This window comes from Gymnoscopelus microlampas, assembly GCF_963454915.1.
Source record: "Gymnoscopelus microlampas genome assembly, chromosome: 15".
Taxonomy (NCBI): domain Eukaryota; kingdom Metazoa; phylum Chordata; class Actinopteri; order Myctophiformes; family Myctophidae; genus Gymnoscopelus; species Gymnoscopelus microlampas.
Window position 1 is genome coordinate 9,837,508 of NC_139952.1, and position 23,041 is coordinate 9,860,548.

The 23,041-nt window shown below is 39.0% G+C and overlaps 3 protein-coding genes across 3 annotated transcripts in view; all 3 read left to right on the forward strand.

The window, feature by feature from the left end:
• LOC311061639 (uncharacterized protein) overlaps window positions 1-23,041 on the forward strand; it is a gene marked incomplete at its 5' end in the record, with an annotated part of 278,554 nt that overhangs the window by 187,089 nt on the left and 68,424 nt on the right. The window contains 3 exons of the mRNA XM_084080330.1: window positions 2,908-3,300; window positions 3,860-4,240; window positions 5,733-6,170. Of these exons, the coding sequence (XP_083936456.1) occupies window positions 2,908-3,300; window positions 3,860-4,240; window positions 5,733-6,170 (1,212 nt within the window). The remainder of the gene's footprint in view (window positions 1-2,907; window positions 3,301-3,859; window positions 4,241-5,732; window positions 6,171-23,041) is intronic.
• Window positions 1-23,041, forward strand: part of LOC311061186 (uncharacterized protein) — a gene marked incomplete at its 3' end in the record, with an annotated part of 85,217 nt that overhangs the window by 14,870 nt on the left and 47,306 nt on the right. The gene's annotated exons all lie outside the window — the stretch shown is intronic.
• LOC311061527 (uncharacterized protein) lies at window positions 14,994-21,250 on the forward strand. The gene is made up of 10 exons (XM_084080185.1): window positions 14,994-15,162; window positions 16,320-16,751; window positions 17,162-17,425; window positions 17,572-17,823; window positions 17,944-18,192; window positions 18,360-18,614; window positions 18,765-19,073; window positions 19,257-19,526; window positions 19,631-19,714; window positions 20,230-21,250. Exons 1-10 carry the CDS (start codon window positions 15,149-15,151, stop codon window positions 20,294-20,296), a joined length of 2,196 nt encoding a protein of 731 aa, XP_083936311.1. The 5' UTR covers window positions 14,994-15,148; the 3' UTR covers window positions 20,297-21,250.

Here is a 23,041-nt window from a genome sequence, read left to right on the forward strand (position 1 = left end):
CCCCCTATAAGTGAGTTTTGGACACTGACCAATCCTGCACCGTGATTGGCCAATAGTCTACAACGCAGTCTACACCCCTAACCCTTCCATTGTTAATGCAAAATCGATACTTTAGCAAAGTCAGCCAATCACATTACAGCTAGTGTCATCACCACTAACTGTAATGTGATTGGCTGACTTTGCAAATTCAGGACTGTGATTGGCTAGCGAAACACATGAGACATGTGCAGCCCTATGAATAGCAGTATGGACTTAAAAAAAAGTAATTTATCCTTTTTTTTAGTCATGTTGTGATGACCACACACCGCCCACTTCACACTGGGTGTGATTTTTTTTAATAAATATTTGAAGTTTTTCAGAAAACTTAGGTCAGGATTTAGAAGGCGTTTTTAGAATCGGCCTCAGGTCTAAATAGGTCATTCAAGTTATCTTAGCTAATACTATAATCACAATAATGTATCTTTCTATCTTGACCTATGTATAAAAGAGTCATTTAGAATTCTGATTTAATCAAATCTATAAAATGTAATTGTAGTATGTTGAGCTACACATTACCTTTTTCTCTTATAGTGTATAGGTTTATAAATCAAGTTTTTAATTGAGTTGATTCTGCTTATTTTTCATAATCTACAGATTTGCTTCTCAGAATCAAACGGGACAAAGATTTCTGATGAATCTGTGTGTGCAAGCAGCTCTCAATGAGAGGTTAAACACACAAACAATAGAGGAAGTGTTTTATCTGTCTGAATATTGGCATCACAAATGGGACTTCCTTCTTGACCTGTACTCCCATTTCAAAGACTATGAGACTCAAACACACAAGAGTGTTCTTCTAGCATTACAACCAGTTTACCAGTCAGCTCCTGCAGTCTGGTCCATAGACCTCTCAGAGAGAAAGTCCTCCCTCTTCCTAGAGGTGCTGAAGCTCCAACCAGAGAAAAAAACAGTAGAGCTGACAGGCTGGTCAGATGAAGAGAGTGAAGTGAGGATCTTCCTTCAGTGTCTACCCTACATCTCAAAGATCAGGTAACTGGGATTATATTATATGGAATATGCTTACTACATTAAAAGTTGTATGTAATTCACAAAGACATATATACATATATACATAGTAAAACAAGTTAAACTAGAAAATGTGCTCCTCGGAGCACAAGTCTCCGCCAGCAAATATTGATTAATCCTTTCTAAGCTATTTATATTACGTATTGTGATGACACCAGTGTGTCTACATAATGTATTGCTCCGCCATTTCTCAGCCATTTCGTGATTATTCCTGTCTTACCTCACTTTGAAAGAGACACAGACTCTTTCAAAGTGACACATCTATTTATAGGCCGCTATACGTCATGCGCCTCACTAGCCAATCAGAGCACACTCTTTCAACGTATTGTCACGTTTCACGTGAGGCTTGACCAATGTTAGCTTGGCCGAGGGTGGGGGACGGAAAGTGAAAACATAGTCTCCTGGCGGAGACAATAAGCACAGTAGTTATAGGTATTGACAGAGCTGGCTTTCACAAATAGGAAAGATTTGCTAGCTCATTGAGAGGATTTAAACCTTCCAGTGTAAGAGCAATACTAGTATATATATATATATATATATATATATATATATATATATAAATGTTCACCTATTATTGTTCTAAAATTCGGCGCAGGATTAATTGTGCATAATTTAATTGATTTGTGCAAATTCATCACTTATAATACGGCAACATTTACAACAATGTTAATACTATAATCAGAGCCAACGTGAATGTGGGACTTGGTACTGGCTAGTGCTGTATAGATGGACCCCATGCGCTGTGGGCCTCTCTCCGGACACATGTCTGTGGCTGCCTCTCTCTACAGGCAATGAGCTGTCCTACCCCTTCCTCCACTGCTGGCTATGTCAATTTATACTTCGTTGTACACCAGTGTCACGCACTGAACCTATAGCAATGCGCTGCTCTAGGGCGACACGTGAGCTTGTAGATCCTTATTTTATGCACAACACTGTTGTACGATGCAGTATAAATCATGTTTAAAACATAAATGCATCTGATGCAAATCCTGCTCTGTTAAAAACACCAGACCATCTCTGTTCCATTTCTTATTATTCTTTCCCCTTCCACAAAACGTTATCGTCCTTTAGTTCTTATCTATCTCTTTTTTTGTGAAGTGCAAATTATCTTTTTACTATTATTATGGACTTTGCATCTTTGTCCCTTGTGTGTTCTGACTTTCCAAGGAGTCGTGCATAGAATGTACAGTACCCGATATACAGTATGTACTGTAGACACAGTATTGCATACAGTAGACCTTATTACCATTTGGCTTTCAGTAATCTCTCAAGAACAGATTCTGCTCTGCGTTTGAATCTATCGGGGGGGTTCGTCATATCGCGTACGCACTGGCCTACAAGTGGGCGTGCCTTCAGATCAGGAAGCAGGCCGCGCTTTACCCAATCAAATGTAGTGGGCGGGATTTACGTGTCCGCCGATCCTTCCCCACTCGAAACAAACCGAAACTCATTTAACAATAGCGTCCTCGGAGCAGACAAAACCACGGAAAGATATTCACATTTTAACTTGCTCTTTCATCATAGAAACAAGTGGTCTTATAACCAAAACGATCCATGTTCTCTGGGAGAAGTGGTGTTAGTGTTCCGTGTAGAAATATTGTTAGTGGGAATGAAAACATAGTCGCACCACCGGAAGTGAAAAGCTCAAGGCAGACCAAAACCCCGGTTTCCTTGCGTACGGGTGCTACGTCTTCTTCCTCCCAGAGCCAACTGAGATAGTCAAAAACAGCAGAGGGCGCTGTTTTTCCTTTTCGATTGGCGATGGGTTCCCAGATTGGGCTTTCAGAAACACTGTATATTTTAGGTTCTTGGATAAAGTTTTTAATGTTGATTTCTCTTATACAGGTTTACTTCTCAGAATCAAACAGGACACAGATTTCTGATGAATGTCTGTGTGCAAGCAGCTCTCAATCAGAGGTTAAACACGCAAACAATAGAGGAAGTGTTTTCACTGTCTGAATATTGGCATCACAAATGGGACTTCCTTCTAGACTTGTACTCCCATTTCAAAGACTATGAGACACAAACACACAAGAGTGTTCTTCTAGCATTACGTTCAGGTTACCAGTCACCTTGTGCAGTCTGGTCCATAGACCTCTCAGAGAGAAAGGTCTCCCTCCTCCTAGAGCTGCTGAAACTCCAACCAGAGAAGAAACCAGTAGAGCTGACAGGCTGGTCAAATGAAGAGAGTGAAGTGAGGATCTTCCTTCAGTGTCTACCCTACATCTCAAAGCTCAGGTAACTGGATTTATGTTTTACAGTATATTGAATAAGGTTATCCTATATTAAGTTGACTGTAACTCACAAAAAAACAACATTTCTGTAGAGTATTTTGTTGAGTAACAGGAGTTCCCTGTCTCTTCGGCTATTAAGTAAACAGAAAAAGCATTTTTAGGTTGGGATACCAATTTCATCCAATCAGAAGAGAGAACTCACACAGAATACAGGATAAACAAGTGAAACTGGAAGTGATGACACAAAGAAATGAGCTGACAAAATTGGAACTTAAAACTCAAGCTGATAAATGGTTACTCTCTTTATTCGCTGAAATTTGCAACCCACCTGAAATGTATTTTCTGTTTATTAAAGAGCTGGATGGACGGAGAGACCCCTGTTACTGAACTCTATAGCAATGATTACTATGGGAATATAATACTTTAACCTTTTAAGAAAACCCTTTATGTTTTAACCAGAATGTATCACTTACCCTACCTTTTAATGATGATCTCTTGAAAAGTGCTTTGAGAGATATTTTGACAATTGTGTATGCTACTCATAATTTTTTCATAATCTACAGGTTTATTTCTCAGAATCAGACAGGGCACAGATTTCTGATGAATCTGTGTGTGCAAGCAGCTCTCCACAAGAGCTTAGACACACAAACAATAGAGGAAGTGCTTTCACTTTCTGAATATTGGCATCACAAATGGGACTTCCTTCTAGACCTGTACTCCCATTTCAAAGACTATGAGACTCAAACACACAAGAGAGTTCTTCCAGCCTTACAAACAGTTTACCAGGTCTGGTCCATTGACCTCTCAGAGAGAAAGGTCTCCATCCTCCTAGAGCTGCTGAAACTCCAACCTAAAAAGAAACCTGTAGAGCTGACAGGCTGGTCAGATGAAGAGAGTGAAGTTAGGATCTTCCTCCAGTGTCTACCCTACATCTCACAACTCAGGTTAATGTTTTTACTTTCTTTTATCTACTTAAACCCTACCAATTAGTTGACAGAGGACCCCCAAGGCTCTATACTAGGTCCTTTAGTGTTTCCCTGTATACCAAATCTGTGATGCAGTTTGAGCTCAACGATCAGCTATTTCTGCCCAATGTTTGCCCTATAATAAGGACACTAGGGTTCATATTGTTTAATGTTTGTCTATACTACATATAAATCTGTCTACTTTTTCTATAGATAATGAGGTGCGATTAATGTGCTTGAATTAATTATGATATGATTATTCGTCAGTTTTGGTGCACTGAATTTAAAGGAGATAAATATAATGTTGTATTCTATTATAAAGAATTATAATAAAAGGAGAGAAAGAGATTAATGTCTTAACCACCTGAGCCCCATATCATACTTTGTCTTATTACCATGTCATGTGTCACATAATGTTATGAGCTGGTAGATTGGCTGTTTTCACTATTTGTTTTTACCTACAGTAATTTTATTTATTTTATTATGTGTTTTGGGAAAATGTTCACCTATATTGACATGCCCAAAATAGGGAAGCTAGGTTGAACGTGGTTAATATAAAGAGCTGTGCAGCATATCCATGAAAGAAGCAAAACGCAGAGAGAACAAGAGAAAGTATGCTTTGTCATCACTGTTACAGTAGGTGGAAACCTTGTATGTCCAAAACCGTTACTTTTCAGGAAATGGAAAAAAGAACCTGTGGTCCAATGGATCCAATATAGTTATTATTTATTCACAAGCTCTTGTTAATACTTTTCATTGGTTCCACATTTATAAAACCCACAGACACACGTTCAGACATGAACTTTTTTCATGACACTGCGCTGAACTGTAAAATACGATATTCATTTATGAACAAACAAAAACAAATGCATGGAGATACAAGTCTTCTGCCCGACAGTGGCAACATTCTATGCATGATACAAACAATCATAAGAATAAAAAGATAATATGATCTCCATATGATACTATAGGTGTAAGCATGAATCACTGCTGAGTTGTGTTATGCCATTGTTATCAGGACAGCAGTGTTGTGGTCTTTTCCCAGGACAATGGTTACACTAACACTAGACCACAAAGTACAGAGAAATAAAGTTTAAGCATTAACCCATTAAGACCTGAGGCCCATTCTACGAATGCCTTCTAAATCAGTAGTTCTCACACTTTAAAGATATTACAATAATGTCCAAAAATAGCAGACGTACAAGCTCGCAGCGCGGCACAAAGTGACGCGCTGTGAGCTTGTAGATCTGCTATTTTTGAATAGCCACAACATCTAATCTAAAATGACATGGCTTTCCCGGTTTTAATGGGTTAAGAAGTATTAGTAATGTACATTTTCTGATTCCTTCATTTTCCATTGACCTTTTCCACATCAAATCTGATGGATACATTGTCCAGTGTCCATCATTTTTTGGTTCTGTTTATGATCAGAGATCAGCATTTCATGTTGGTTTCATTTGATCTGTTGCAGTGTTCAAGATCCATCAGGAGGACAAACCAAGTCCCTGGGGAAGCTCTTCTGTGAAGCAGCAGAACGGGAAGAAGAAACAGGACAGAAGATTCTGGAACAGTTGTCTTCTGTGTGTAATTACAAAATATTCCCCTTTATTAGCTGGGCTGACCACTGGCACTACAGGAAGTGGCAATGTGATCTACTACTGGACCTATACTCCTATGTGAAGAACTATGAGACTCAAACAGGCAGAAGTGTTCTTCCAGCATTAAAACCAGTTTACCAGTCAGCTCCTGCAGTCTGGTCCATAGACCTCTCAGAGAGAAAGGTCTCCCTCCTCCTAGAGCTGCTGAAACTCCAACCAGAGAAGAAACCAGTAGAGCTGACAGGCTGTTCATATGAAGAGAGTGAAGTGAGGATCTTCCTTCAGTGTCTACCCTACATCTCACAACTCAGGTTAATGTTTTTACTTTCTTTTATCCACTACCCCTCAGTCAACCTACATAGTTAGTTGACTGAAGACCCCTAAGGCTCCATACTAGGTATTTTAGTGTTTCCCTCTATTCCAAATCTGCGATGCAGTGTGAACTTAAAGATCGTCTATTTCTGCCCAATGTTCTCCCCCAGAATAGGGACACAAGGGTTCATATGGTTTAATGTTTGTCTACATATAAATCTGTCTACCTTTTCTATAGATAATGAGGTGCGATTAATGTGCTTGAATTAATTATGACCTGATTATTCGTCAGTTTTGGTGCACTGAATTTAAAGGAGATAAATATAATGTTGTATTCTATTATAAAGAATTATAATACAATGAGAGAAAGAGATTATTTAATGTTTTAACCACATGAGCCCCATATCATACTTTGTCTTATTACCATGTCATGTGTCACATAATGTTATGAGCTGGTAGATTAGCTGTTTTCACTATTTATTTTTACTTTTTTAATTTGATTTATTTCATTATTTGTTTTTGGAAAATGTTCACCTATAATGACATGCCCAAAATAGGGAAGCTAGGTTGAACGTGGTTAATACAAAGAGCTGTGCAGCATATCCATGAAAGAAGCAAAAAGCAGAGAAAACAAGAGAAAGTATGCTTTGTCATCGCTGTTATAGTCTGGGAGGGTTAGCGTCGGAGCTTGGACAGCAGGGGCGCGGCCACTGCGTTGTGATTCAAATCAACAGCCAATGAAGAAAAGGGGGCGGGATCCACATGCAGTGGGTGATGCATCTAAATAGGATCGACGGGAAGCAATTTCCCCTTGAGAAATTTCGGCCGCCATTGTTGTGTACTGCTGTTTGCCTCTCGTCGGACTTTTTAGACGAGTTGCACAGCTCTCAGACCGGTAAGAGGCGTGTCCGCTCAGATTCAGAGCGTGACGTACATCCCGCCCACAAATACCAGGGCTGTGGCCCAGAAGTTCCTCGCCAGAGCTGGCGAAAACTTCTGGGAACTCAGATTATCGCTGTTACAGTAGGTGGAAACCTTATATGTCCAAAACCGTTACTTTTCAGGAAATGGAAAAAAGAACCTGTGTTCCAATGGATCCAATGTAGTTATTATTTATTCACAAGCTCTTGTTAATACTTTTCATTGGTTCAATATTTATAAAACTCACAGACACACTTAACCACTTTCAACCTGGCTTCACTTTTTTTGGCATGTCAATATTAGGTGACAATTATCATCAATTAGAAAAAAAAGAAAATTGAAAAAAGAAAATGGCAGATCTACAATCTCACAACACACCATTATGTGTTGTGAGCTTGTGGACCGGCTATTTTGTTTGCTACTTTTTCATGACACTGCGCTGAACTGTAAAATACGGCATTCATTTATGAACAAACAAAAACAAATGCATGGAGATACAAGTCTTCTGCCAGACAGTGGCAACATTCTATGCATGATACAAGCAATCATAAGAATACAATCAGATAATACATGAATCACTCAAAGAATATGTTATTTCCATATGATACTATAGGTGTAAGCATGAATCACTGCTGAGTTGTGTTATGCCTTTTTTATCAGGACAGCAGTGTTGTGGTCTTTTCCCAGTACAATGGTTACACTAACACTAGACCACAAAGTACAGAGAAATAAAGTTTAAGCATTAACCCATTAAGACCTGAGGCCCATTCTACAAATGCCTTCTAAATCAGTAGTTCTCACACTTTAAAGATATTACAATAATGTTCAAAAATAGCAGACGTACAAGCTAGCAGCACGGCACAAAGTGACACGCTGTGAACTTGTAGATCTGCTATTTTTGAATAGCCACTGCAAAAATCTAAAATGACATGGATTTCCCGGTTTTAATGGGTTAAGAAGTATTACTAATGTACATTTTCTGTTTCCTTCATTTTCCATCGACCTTTTCCACATCAAATCTGATGGATACATTGTCCAGTGTCCATCATTCTTTGGTTCTGTTTATGATCAGAGATCAGCATTTCATGTTGGTTTCATTTGATCTGTTGCAGTGTTGAAGGTCCATCAGGAGAAGTCAAGTTACTGGGGAAGCTCTTCTGTGAAGCAGCAGAATGGGAAGAAGAAACAGGAGAGAAGATTCTGGAACAGTTGTCTTCTGTGTGTAATTACAAAACATTCCCCTTTATTGAGGAGAGTAATGAATGGGACGACAGGAAGTATCAAAGTGATCTTCTACTGGACCTATGCTCCTATGTGAAGAACTATGAGACTCAAACAGGCAGAAGTGTTCTTCCAGCATTAAAACCAGTTTACCAGTCAGCTCCTGCAGTCTGGTTCATAGACCTCTCAGAGAGAAAGGTCTCCCTCCTCCTAGAGCTGCTGAAACTCCAACCAGAGAAGAAACCAGTAGAGCTGTGGGTCTGTTCAGATGAAGAGAGTGAAGTGAGGATCTTCCTTCAGTGTCTACCCTACATCTCACAACTCGGGTTAATGTTTTTACTTTCTTTTATCCACTACCCCTCAGTCAACCTACATAGTTAGTTGACTGAAGACCCCCAAGGCTCCATACTAGGTATTTTAGTGTTTCCCTCTATTACAAATCTGTGATGCAGTGTGAACTTAAAGATTGTCTATTTCTGCCCAATATTCTCCCCCAGAATAGGGACGCTAGGGTTCATATTGTTTAATGTTTGTCTACATATAAATCTGTCTACCTTTTCTATAGATAATGAGGTGCAATTAATGTGCTTGAATTAATTATGACCTGATTATTCGTCAGTTTTGGTCACTGAATTTAAAGGAGATAAATATAATGTTGTATTCTATTACAAGTAAGACGCGCGAACGCTGGAAGCGAACGCAGCTCGAAAATATTGTGTATTTACGGACTCTGTGTGTGTTTGTGTTTGTGTTTTGACTGTAGCTGCACTCTGGCGCCCTCTGTCGGCCGTACCCAGGCAGTGCACTGCACACAGACACAGACACACACACACACAAGCCGAGCAGACTTTCATAGTAAGCTCCACTTGGGCGGAGGCGTTCGGCGCGCCTCCTTCCGCGTTCGCAATAAAGAATTATAATAAAATGAGAGAAAGAGATTATTTAATGTCTTAACCACATGAGCCCCATATCATACTTTGTCTTATTACCATGTCATGTGTCACATAATGTTATGAGCTGGTAGATTGGCTGTTTTCACTATTCATTTTTACCTTTTTAATTTTATTTATTTCATTATGTGTTTTGGGAAAATGTTCACCTATATTGACATGCCCAAAACATAGGTAAGCTAGGTTGAATGTGGTTAATACAAAGAGCTGTGCAGCATATCCATGAAAGAAGCAAAAAGCAGAGAGAACAAGAGAAAGTATGCTTTGTCATCACTGTTACAGTAGGTGGAAACCTTGTATGTCCAAAACCGTTACTTTTCAGGAAATGGAAAAAAGAACCTGTGTTCCAATGGATCCAATGTAGTTATTATTTATTCACAAGCTCTTGTTAATACTTTTCATTGGTTCAATATTTATAAAACTCACAGACACACTTAACCACTTTCAACCTGGCTTCACTTTTTTTAGCATGTAAATTTAGGTGATAATTATCAAAGAAAAAAAAAGAAAAGAAAATAGCAGATCTACAATCTCACAACACACCATTATATGATGTGTTGTGAGCTTGTAGATTAGTTTAGCTACTTTTTTTTTACAACACTACGATGAACTGTAAAATACTGCATTAATTTATGAGAACAAAAAACATGCATGGAGATACAAGGCTTCTGCCCGACAGTGGCAACATTCTATGCATGATACAAACAATCATAAGAATACAATCAGATAATACATGAATCACTCAAAGAATATGTTATCTCCATATGATACTATAGGTGTAAGCATGAATCACTGCTGAGTTGTGTTATGCCATTGTTATCAGGACAGCAGTGTTGTGGTCTTTTCCCAGGACAATGGTTACACTAACACTAGACCACAAAGTACAGAGAAATAAAGTTTAAGCATTAACCCATTAAGACCTGAGGCCCATTCTACCAATGCCTTCTAAATCAGTAGTTCTCACACTTTAAAGATATTACAATAATGTTCAAAAATAGCAGACGTACAAGCTCACAGCGCGGCACAAAGTGTCGCGCTGTGAGCTTGTAGATCTACTATTTTTGAATAGCCACCGCAAAAATCTAAAATGACATGGCTTTCCTGGTTTTAATGGGTTAAGAAGTACTATTAATATACATTTTCTGATTCCTTCATTCTCCATTGACTTTTTCCACATCACATCTGATGGATACATTGTCCAGTGTCCATCATTTTTTGGTTCTGTTTATGATCAGAGATCAGCATTTCATGTTGGTTTCATTTGATCTGTTGCAGTGTTCAAGGTCCATCAGGACAAACCAAGTTGCTGGGGAAGCTCTTCTGTGAAGCAGCAGAACGGGAAGAAGAAACAGGAGAGAAGATTCTGGAACAGTTGTCTTCTGTGTGTAATTACAAAACATTCCCCTTTATTGACTTGTATGACCACTGGAAAAACAGGAAGTATCAAAGTGATCATCTACTGGACCTATACTCCTATGTGAAAAACTATGAGACTCAAACAGGCAGAAGTGTTCTTCCAGCATTAAAAACAGTTTACCAGTCAGCTCCTGCAGTCTGGTTCATAGACCTCTCAGAGAGAAAGGTCTCCCTCCTCCTAGAGCTGCTGAAACTCCAACCAGAAAAGAAACCAGTAGAGCTGACAGGCTGGTCAGATGAAGAGAGTGAAGTGAGGATCTTCCTTCAGTGTCTACCCTACATCTCACAACTCAGGTTAATGTTTTTACTTTCTTTTATCCACTACCCCTCAGTCAACCTACATAGTTAGTTGACTGAAGACCCCCAAGGCTCCATACTAGGTATTTTAGTGTTGTGTGTTTGTGGAGCATTTTCACCTATAATGACATGACCAAAACAGGGAACCCAGGTTGAACTCTGTTAATATAAAGAGTTTCAGCATATCCATGAAAGAAGCAAAAAGCAGAGAGAACAAGAGAAAGTATGCTATATCATCACTGTCAGGTGGAAACCTTGTATGTCCAAAAATGTTACTTTTCAGGAAATGAAACAAGAACCTGTGTTCCAATGGATCCAATATAGTTATTACTGAGTCACAAACTCTTGTTAATACTTTTCATTGGTTCAATATTCATAAAATCCACAGACACACTTAACCACTTTCAACCTGGCTTCACTTTTTTTAGCATGTACATTTAGGTGACAATTATCAAAGAAAAAAAAGAAAAGAAAATAGCAGATCTACAATCTCACAACACATCATGTGAAAAACAATCATAAGAATACAATCAGATAATACATGAATCACTCAAAGAATATGTTATCTCCATATGATACTATAGACGGATTTCCGCGCGACGTCATCACAGAGCAGAATGCGCAATCTGCGCATGCTCGGGGGAAACAAATTGTTGCGCTGTTCACTCTGTTGTTGTGTTCGGGAGTTAGATAGCCATAATTCTGCTATTATAGGCATAATAGGCATAATGCTGCTATTATATACAAACAGATCCAACTTCCGACAAATCATTTTTATTGAGTAAACAAGGTATTACAAACTGCATAATTTAATCTACTTTCATTAAACCCGGTGAAGATCATTTCTTTTATTATATGAATGGACATTTGACCAGAGCTGCTGCGGGTAATGGCGCCCTCTATAGGCTTCCCCCTCCTCTGCGCGGTCATATCCTCTCATGTTTACAAACAGGAAACCCGTCTATAGGTGTAAGCATGAATCACTGCTGAGTTGTGTTATGTCATTTTTATCAGGACAGCAGTGTTGTGGTATTTTCCCAGGACAATGGTTACACTAACACTAGACCACAAAGTACATCAGAGAAATAAAGTTTAAGCATTAACCCATTAAGACCTGAGGCCCATTCTACAAATGCCTTCTAAATCAGTAGTTCTCACACTTTAAAGATATTACAATAATGTTAAAAAATAGCAGACGTACAAGCTCGCAGCGCGGCACAAAGTGACGCGCTGTGAGCTTGTAGATCTGCTATTTTTGAATAGCCACTGCAAAAATCTAAAATGACATGGATTTCCCGGTTTTAATGGGTTAAGAAGTATTACTAATGTACATTTTCTGTTTCCTTCATTTTCCATCGACCTTTTCCACATCAAATCTGATGGATACATTGTCCAGTGTCCATCATTTTTTGGTTCTGCTTATGATCAGAGATCAGCATTTCATGTTGGTTTCATTTGATCTGTTGCAGTGTTCAAGGTCCATCAGGAGGACAAACCAAGTTCCTGGGGAAGCTCTTCTGTGAAGCAGCAGAATGGGAAGAAGAAACAGGAGAGAAGATTCTGGAACAGTTGTCTTCTGTGTGTAATTACAAAACATTCCCCTTTATTGAGGAGAGTAATGATTGGGACGACAGGAAGTATCAAAGTGATCTTCTACTGGACCTATACTCCTATGTGAAGAACTATGAGACTCAAACAGGCAGAAGTGTTCTTCCAGCATTAAAAGCAGTTTACCAGTCAGCTCCTACAGTCTGGTCCATAGACCTCTCAGAGAGAAAGGTCTCCCTCCTCCTAGAGCTGCTGAAACTCCAACCAGAAAAGAAACCAGTAGAGCTGACAGGCTGGTCAGATGAAGAGAGTGAAGTGAGGATCTTCCTTCAGTGTCTACCCTACATCTCACAACTCAGGTTAATGTTTTTACTTTCTTTTATCCACTACCCCTCAGTCAACCTACATAGTTAGTTGACTGAAGACCCCCAAGGCTCCATACTAGGTATTTTAGTGTTTCCCTCTACACTAAATCTGCGACGCAGTGTGAGCTTAAAGATCTGCTATTTCTGCTAAATCTTCACCCCTGAATAGGGACACTAGGGTTCATTTTGCCAATATTTGTCTACATATAAAAGCTGGCTACCTTTTATAAAGATATTGAGGTATTATTAATGTGTTTGAATTAATTATGACCTGACTATTCGTCACTTTTGGTGCACTGAATTTACAGGACATACATATAATTTTGTATTCTATTATAAAGAATTATTATACAATGAGAGAGAGATTATTTAATTTCATTATTTAATTTCATAACCACATAGGCCCCATATCATACTTTGTCACAGTGCTGTGTGTCCCACAATGTTGTGAGCTGGTAGATTGGTTATTTTCACTATTTCTGAATTTAGATATTTGTTGTTGTGTGTTTGTGGAGCATTTTCACCTATAATGACATGACCAAAATAGGGAACCCAGGTTGAACTCGGTTAATATAAAGAGTTTCAGCATATCCATGAAAGAAGCAAAAAGCAGAGAGAACAAGAGAAAGTATGCTATATCATCACTGTCAGGTGGAAACCTTGTATGTCCAAAAATGTTACTTTTCAGGAAATGAAATAAGAACCTGTGTTCCAATGGATCCAATATAGTTATTACTGAGTCACAAACTCTTGTTAATACTTTTCATTGGTTCAATATTCATAAAATCCACAGACACACTTAACCACTTTCAACCTGGCTTCACTTTTTTTAGCATGTACATTTAGGTGACAATTATCAAAGAAAAAAAAGAAAAGAAAATAGCAGATCTACAATCTCACAACACATCATTATATGATGTGTTGTGAAAAACAATCATAAGAATACAATCAGATAATACATGAATCACTCAAAGAATATGTTATCTCCATATGATACTATAGACGGATTTCCGCGCGACGTCATCACAGAGCAGAAAACGCAATCTGCGCATGCTCGGGGGAAACAAATTGTTGCGCCGTTCACTCTGTTGTTGTGTTCGGGAGTTAGATAGCCATAATTCTGCTATTATAGGCATAATAGGCATAATGCTGCTATTATATACAAACAGATCCAACTTCCGACAAATCATTTTTATTGAGTAAACAAGGTATTACAAACTGCATAATTTAATCTACTTTCATTAAACCCGGTGAAGATCATTTATTTTATGAATGGACATTTGACCAGAGCTGCTGCGGGTAATGGCGCCCTCTATAGGCTTCCCCCTCCTCTGCGCGGTCATATCCTCTCATGTTTACAAACAGGAAACCCGTCTATAGGTGTAAGCATGAATCACTGCTGAGTTGTGTTATGTCATTTTTATCAGGACAGCAGTGTTGTGGTCTTTTCCCAGGACAATGGTTACACTAACACTAGACCACAAAGTACAGAGAAATAAAGTTTAAGCATTAACCCATTAAGACCTGAGGCCCATCCTACAAATGCCTTCTAAATCAGTAGTTCTCACACTTTAAAGATATTACAATAATGTTCAAAAATAGCAGACGTACAAGCTCGCAACGCGGCACAAAGTGACGCGCTGTGAGCTTGTAGATCTGCTATTTTTGAATAGCCACTGCAAAAATCTAAAATGACATGGATTTCCCGGTTTTAATGGGTTAAGAAGTATTAGTAATGTACATTTTCTGTTTCCTTCATTTTCCATCGACCTTTTCCACATCAAATCTGATGGATACATTGTCCAGTGTCCATCATTTTTTGGTTCTGTTTATGATCAGAGATCAGCATTTCATGTTGGTTTCATTTGATCTGTTGCAGTGTTCAAGGTCCATCAGGAGGACAAACCAAGTTACTGGGGAAGCTCTTCTGTGAAGCAGCAGAACGGGAAGAAGAAACAGGAGAGAAGATTCTGGAACAGTTGTCTTCTGTGTGTAATTACAAAACATTCCCCTTTATTGAGGAGAGTAATGAATGGGAAGACAGGAAGTATCAAAGTGATCTTCTACTGGACCTATACTCCTATGTGAAGAACTATGAGACTCAAACAGGCAGAAGTGTTCTTCCAGCATTAAAAACAGTTTACCAGTCAGCTCCTGCAGTCTGGTTCATAGACCTCTCAGAGAGAAAGGTCTCCCTCCTCCTAGAGCTGCTGAAACTCCAACCAGAGAAGAAACCAGTAGAGCTGTGGGTCTGGTCAGATGAAGAGAGTGAAGTGAGGATCTTCCTTCAGTGTCTACCCTACATCTCACAACTCGGGTTAATGTTTTTACTTTCTTTAATCCACTTAAATCCTACATAGTTAGTTGACTGAGGTCCCCCAAGGCTCTATACTAGGTCCTTTAGTGTTTCCTTCAACACTAAATCTGCGACGCAGTGTGAGCTTAAAGATCTGCTATTTCTGCTAAATCTTCACCCCAGAATAGGGACACTAGGGTTCATATTGTTAATATTTGTCTTCATATTCACTTGGTTAATACAAAGAGCTATGCAGCATATCCATGAAAGAAGCAAAAAGCAGAGAAAGTATGCTATATCATCACTGGCAGGTGGAAACCTTGTATGTCCAAAACCGTTACTTTTCAGGAAATTAAACGAGAACCTGTGGTCCAATGGATCAAATGTAGTTAGTCAGAAGCTCTTGTCAATACTTTTCATTGGTTCAATATTTATAAAACTCACAGACACACTTAACCACTTTCAACCTGGCTTCACTTTTTTTAGCATGTAAATTTAGGTGACAATTATCAAAGAAAAAAAATAACTAGCAGATCTACAATCTCAAAACACACCATTATATGATGTGATGTGAGCTTGTAGATTATTTTTACAACACTACGATGAATTGTAAAATACTGCAATAATTTATGAAAAAACTAAAACATGCATGGATATACAAGGATTCCGCTCCAACAGGCAACATGCTATAAATGATACAAATAATCATAAGAATACAATCAGATAATACATGAATCACTTACATAATATGATCTCCATATGATACTATAGGTGTAAGCATGAATCACTGCTGAGTTATGTTATGCCATTTTTATCAGGACAGCAGTGTTGTGGTCTTTTCCCAGGACAATGGTTACACTAGCGCTAGTCCATAAAGTACAGAGAAATAAAGTTTAAGCATCAAGACATATTTAGTAATATACGTTTTCAGATTCCTTCAGTTTCCATTGACTCTTTCATCTAAAATCTGATGGATACGGTGTCCATCATTGTGTGGTTCTGTTTATAATTATCAATATTTCATGGGCTTTCCTTTGAACAGGATTCAGATTTACTCATCAAAGGTCAGAAAGGTCAAAACAAGCTAAGTTCCTGGGGAAGCTCATCATGTTGGTTTCATTTGATCTGTTGCAGTGTTCAAGATCCATCAGGAGGACAAACCAAGTCCCTGGGGAAGCTCTTCTGTGAAGCAGCAGAACGGGAAGAAGAAACAGGACAGAAGATTCTGGAACAGTTGTCTTCTGTGTGTAATTACAAAATATTCCCCTTTATTAGCTGGGCTGACCACTGGCACTACAGGAAGTGGCAATGTGATCTACTACTGGACCTATACTCCTATGTGAAGAACTATGAGACTCAAACAGGCAGAAGTGTTCTTCCAGCATTACAACCGGTTTACCAGTCAGCTCCTGAAGTCTGGTCCATAGACCTCTCAGAGAGAAAGGTCTCCCTCCTCCTAGAGGTGATGAAACTCCAACCAGAGAAGAAACCTGTAGAGCTGAGAGGCTGGTTATATAATGAAGTGGGGATCTTCCTTCAGTGTCTACCATACATCTCACAACTCAGGTTAATATGTTTTTAATGTTTTTAATCTTTTCCTTCCTTTTTTTAAGATAATGAGGTAGGCTATCATTTGTTTTTTTCTGATGTATAAATAGTGAATCTTATTTGTAATTCTCATGACTTCATCCCATGATCTCAATGATACCGTATCTTGGTTATTCTATATAATATATAGTAAAGTATAGCTTTCGTGATATAATATATCCTATTCACTATAAAGTTAGATGCAACATGTAGTCAGTGATGAATATAATTTCACATTTTAAGCATTTTTCAGCAATATACAAAGGTAATAATAATTAACATGATTTAAAGTCAGGCTTTAAAGCCACAATGTAAAGCCATGTACTACAATGTCTCTGTTCCAATATTGCTAAGCTAATACTTTCCTCCATAACTCACACATGTTTCAGATGTGATCCAGGATTCTTCCAGCAGACGTGTCAATCCATCACTGTTAGATCCAGAGAGGAGGTGGAACAGCTGGTCTCTCTCCTCCGTCTCCTTGACTTCACCCTGGTGCTGAAAGGACCGTTATTTTCAAACACCTGCAAGTCTGTGGGGAAAGTTCTGAAACTCTGTGGCTCTAGTGTGGATCTGGTCCTCACACCCAGCAAGATCTCTCTGAAAGGAGTCTCACTTCTTTTTAGACATGTATCACGAATCCAAAGGCTAGGGTATGCTTTGTTTTTGTAGATTCTGTAAAGATCTTGGCTACTATTCCTAAAACCAAAATGTTATTTTGGCTCTGAATCAAATGATGTAGTTAGGACTAGGAGTGTTCATAATTAAAAGCATGTGTTTCCTTTTCTTTGATTTTCAGGCTGTCTGAAAGCATGGTACTGCTGCTTTTTCGATTGGTAAGAATGAGACGTTTCCACCGTCCAGTGGCTATTGCAGATCTTTCTCTTCTAAAGACCACTCCACAGTCAGAGAGAATATTGTCCAGGGTTGTTAGTAATGTGGCATCCCTGCTGAGACACTGGTCAGCCAGATGTTTGGACCTGACCAAGTCCAACATCCATTCATACCTCCTCTTTCCACTATTGAGTCACCATGATCAACTGACAATCAAGTAAGTCTGTTGGTTTGGTTGAGCCATAAAAGATGTCTGTGTTAATACATAAAAAAACGTAACCAACCTTCAATCTAATTCATTAATTTGTCTGTATACTCTGATCCATAATTTCACCAGACTGTGTCCAGAGGTTCTGCAGGAGCTAGCTGTTGTTGTGTTTACAGCTCAGGATAAGGACTTGACAAAGTCTTTCCTGGAGAAGGTTGGTGGGGATCTGACCTCCTGCTCTCTAGACTGGGAGGTTCTTCTCTATCTGCTACAGCAGTCATCAGCCCAGACGATCACTGTGGACTTGAAGAAAAACAGGATTCCAGAGAGAAGCATCAGAGATCTTGTACCCTTTCTGGATAGAGTTTTATTTAAAGGGTGAGTTGAAAATGATCTATGGATTTGTTTTTCTTTTTTTCTAAATATATTGTTGATGGGGGGGGGGGGGGCACTAATGTTCAGTGCATTTTACACAGTTAGATTGTTATTACTGTCATCTTAATTCAGCATTCTGTACTAACACTAACAGTAATCCATGTTTGCAGACCCAGTCCCAGCTTCACTTTGTGTGCCATCAGAGAGACATATAAATGCCATTCCAGTGTTCCCAGTTTACTGAGGTCATTAGACTACGCAGTCAACCTGAACAACAGAGAGCTGGACACAGTGGACTGTGTTGCTCTGCTCTTCACCCTCAATCACTGTGACAAAGTGACAGAACTCAGCCTTTTGTGGACCTCCATACCACGAGAAACAATTAAGAGCATCCTGTACTCTCTGGACAAAGTCTCTCATCTCAGGTAAGATGGATGTAGCCAATTATTGTGAATATAAAGATTATTAATACATGATCATATTGATGTGTGTAGTTGCTTTTTATGGTTATGTATTTGCATATGTTGTTAATAGTTGATCAATGAAGTGATTCATGTTGTATATCCTCATACCAGTGTTGACAGGAATCTACTGCTGACGTTCCTCCACTGCTGCACTACCTCTCAGACACAGCAGGGGGCAGCAGCAGCTCTACTCAGAGCTCTACAGTACAGACTTGATCTGTCCTGTTCCTCCTGTGTGGACCTGTCAGAGCAACAGCAGGTGGAGGCTCTGTCTCTGACTGTCACAGACTGCAGGGCCATCTCTGCAGTCCTGAGACACAGCAGCAGCAGCCAGGAAACACAGCTCATCCTATCAGACTGTGAGGTAGAGGACAGTGGAGTGGACCTGTTGTTCCCTGTCCTCAACAGAGTCCGTCTGAGGTGAGAATGGAAACACTTTGCTGCCTGCTGTTGCTTTTTCATCACTGCATGGTCTTACTATGTGTTGACTTGCCACAATGATAATAAATAATTATAAATAGTTATCCATTTAAGAAGAAACAGGTTTCCAACCACATTGATCTGTCTCAGTGCCCTGCTTATAGCTGTGTATTTCTTCTCCAGATGCAGCAAATCCCTTCTTCTCCAGCTCCTATCTCTGGTCTCTGTGGGCAGTGAAGGGAACACAGTGATGCGAGCAAGTTACTTGACTGCAGCCTTGGGTGGAGATCTGGACCTCAGTGAGACCAGACTAGATCAGAAGGCCTGTAGATGTTTGGCCCTGGTTCTGGAACACTCTGAGGGACTGACAGAACTGGACCTCAGTCACTGTCAACTCACTGACCAGCTACTAGAGACTCTGATCCCCCACCTGCACAAAGCACAAGTCCTGGAGTGAGTATATAGAATGGAGTGGTGTGCATAGTGTGTGTGTGTATCTGTGACCATGAGGTACTAATCTATTCCTTTGTCCCTTTCTCTTCCTTGTGTTGTTGTAGTCTGAGTCACAATCAGCTCACTGATGCTCTGACGGACAGAATACTCCAGCTGCTCGCCATCAACACATCCATCCAAACTGTGCGGTGAGTGAAATGGACAATTATTATATAATCGCCTAATCACAATTATTTGAGATAATCTATTTTGTATAATCGTCATAATCGTCATGTTGAAAAATGTTCATACATTTTCAAACATTTTCAAAATAGCAGAAATGGCAGATCTACAAGCTTACAACACGGTGCGTTGTAAGCTTGTAGGTCAGCTATGTAATTTTTTTTAAAGTATAAATTTGTATATCTTTGTAATTGTAAGTTATTTTTCATATCTGCCATGTGCATTTTTTTTATTACGAAGCCTTAAAGGCAAACATAAAACATATTGATATGTTGCAATGCTCAATGCCAAAAACACAATTAAATCGCAATTATTTGTACGACAATGAATCATTAACTTAAATGTTGTTATTGTGAGAGTGACAGCCCTAATTATTAATAGAATAACTTATTGTTCTCAGGAGAAATCAAAAGATGGAATATTTGACTTCAACCGGTATGATGTGTGTAGTAAATCATGGTAATTATTGATGTCTTTCCAGACTCAACAACAACTGCTTCCAGGACAAAACCCCCTTCCTGAAAGACAAACACTTTGAAATGTGGTGAACCAATCAACAGCAGGCTTTGACATTTGGTGAAGTAATAAACAGCAGGCTTTGGTTCAAGTAGTAGAGCAATATAGGCAAATGTGTCAAGATAACAAAAAAGAGCCAGTTGTGTTTAATAGGTCAAACTTGAAAGTTTTCATCTGAAATAGTCAAACTTGTGTTTTTATGGCCACTAAGTGAATTATTAGTTGTATCAACAGACTTTCTGGTGATTGTGGCTTTTGTTTAATTTTTGTCCCCATTGAAATGATACAATGTGAAGTTGTTCTCAAATATATTCCATATACTTGTATATAAGTTGTATATTATACAGTTTTACTGTTAATTTAAATTGTCAATATGTATATAAAAACATTAGTTACAAATGTTGCTTGGTTCTGGCAACTCATCAGGAGACTGTCTCTCACTGTCGTTTAAAGCAGAATTCTGTAATATTTGTTTATAACAGGACCTATTACCTGTGAATGACACTGTTGTACGAAGGTTGTACGAACGTTTTTCTTTCTCTGCTGTTAGTGTGTCATAAGCACATTCAAACAGAACGTGAATATTACACACCGATAAAGCTATGTAAGTATTATTTAGTGACATGATTTTCATTCTGAAAAAGGTTGTTGCTTCTGAGCTTCTGCACCGTGAAAAATCTGAATGAATGAGACATTTACTCTATGAATAGTTTTGATGTGAAATTCACCGGCAAGTATTTTGCATTTTCTGATGGTTTTTTTGGGTGGAGAAAAATATTTGACATGTACATTTATTGAACTGTGATTATTTTTGTGACTATTTAAACCACACAGTGACACGTGAACAGGGGCTTTAATCATACAGTAGTACAGTGGACAATAGAGCTGCACGATGCAATGTATATAGTCTTTCTGCCTTATGGTTGCTGCTAACATAGAACCCAGACAATGAAAAGCCTGCTGCAGTCAGTGGCCCTCACACTTTTTCATTTCAAGGACCCTCATAACTCTGAGAGTGTACAAATGGATCCAAATGGAGCTGTAAGGGTCCATTTGGTTCCATTTGTACACTCTCTGAGTTACAGACCTGCAAGGGTCCATTTAGAATATATTCACAAGCGGTCTTTTGTGATATGTATATTGTGAATGTTGATGATATTGCGATGACGATACATTTTTGATATATTGTGCAATAGTGGACAAACCGGCAGAAACTTTGAGTGCTGCTGACTAGAACTACAGGGTTGGATGTTGTTTTATGTGTTTTTTTGTTTTTCTTCAAATGTTGTACAGTATAAATGCAATGGGAATAATTGCACATTTCTGCTGTAGAGCAAAGATTACCTCGACAATGAAGTTGCACTGTGACTCGTGGACAGTCAGTAATGCAACGACAGCGACTTCATTCATTTTAATGTTCAACGCATGGTGTCTTCTTCACAACCATTTTTGCCATTTTTGTATACTTGATACTTATACTCTACTACAAAGGCTTCTATTTGCAGTTGCAGATCTAGATTATTAATACAAAACATAAATGTTTTCTCCAGCTCTTAAGTAAATAGAAAATACATTCTCAGGTGTGTCACCAATTTCATCCAATCAGGAGAGAGTATCCATCTATCATTTTGAATTTGATCATATTCAAATTCCAATTTGTCTGCTCATTTATTTATTTATTTATTTAATCACTTCCCATTTCATTTGTTTGTATGAGATCACTCTCCTGATTGGATGAAATTAGTATCCCAACCTGAAAATTGATTTTCGGTTTACTAAAGAGCTGGAGAAACAGGGATATCCTTGTTACTAAACAAACACAGTGGTTCTCAAAGTGGGGACCAGGGACCCTCAGGGTTTAGAGGGAGTTCCAAATGGTCCTTTACAGGTAGTAATTCTTGAGAGAGTACAAATGGAACCAAATATTTCTCATTTGGTTCCATTTCAGGGTTATGGGGGTCCTTGGATGAAAAAAAAGAAGCAATGAATACTATCAGAAACCAGACCTAGTTAACAATTACTATACATCAAGATTTAGGCCAAGGCTGGCCAGGTACTTAAATGAGGTGTCAATCTAGCACAGGTGTTGTTGATTGGGAAGAGGCAAACAGTTTCTGACTGTGCTCATGCTGTGCTTGTGCTTTCAATGCTGTTCTGTGTTCAGATTAAGTTTGGACTGCATTTGCACGCTGAAAGTGACAGGGGGGGGGGGTTAGGAAGAGAGAAAGAAAAGTTCCACATTTGTCTTTGGATACTCAGTTACTGTGTAGTGCTGGGGTGGGGTCCCACTAGAGCCTCTATAGAGCAGTAGCCTGGACCCCAAATGAATATGTATTTGGCTAAGGACATCTGAAAATATTGTGTGGCAAGGACCCCCATGCAAGGTTTGTGTTGTTAATGTTTCAAATATATTCCACATTTCTCACATTTTTCAAATATTTTTTGAAAATAGATCTACAAGCTCACAATGCATCACAATATGATGTGTTGTGAGCTTGTAGATAGCCGATGCAGTATACTGTAGTCTGTATAGGGTTAAAGTGGTGAAATTGATCTTGATGACATATTAACCCATTTTGCCGCAGGGGACCCCCTGGAACCCCCTCAAGGACCTCTGGGGGTCCCCACATTGACAACACACACACACACACGCACGCACGCACGCACGCACGCACGCACGCACGCACGCACGCGCGCGCGCGCGCGCGCGTGCGTGCGTGCGTGCGTGTGTGTGTGTGTGTGTGTGTGTGCGTGCGTGCGTCATGTACATGTGTTTT

Excerpts from the sequence above, each read along its gene's own strand:
- LOC311061527 (XM_084080185.1), top strand. Across the intron at positions 16,752-17,161 it reads CCATACATCTCACAACTCAG|ATGTGATCCAGGATTCTTCC; the intron begins GTTAATATGTTT and ends CACATGTTTCAG. Across the intron at positions 17,824-17,943 it reads CATGATCAACTGACAATCAA|ACTGTGTCCAGAGGTTCTGC; the intron begins GTAAGTCTGTTG and ends TAATTTCACCAG.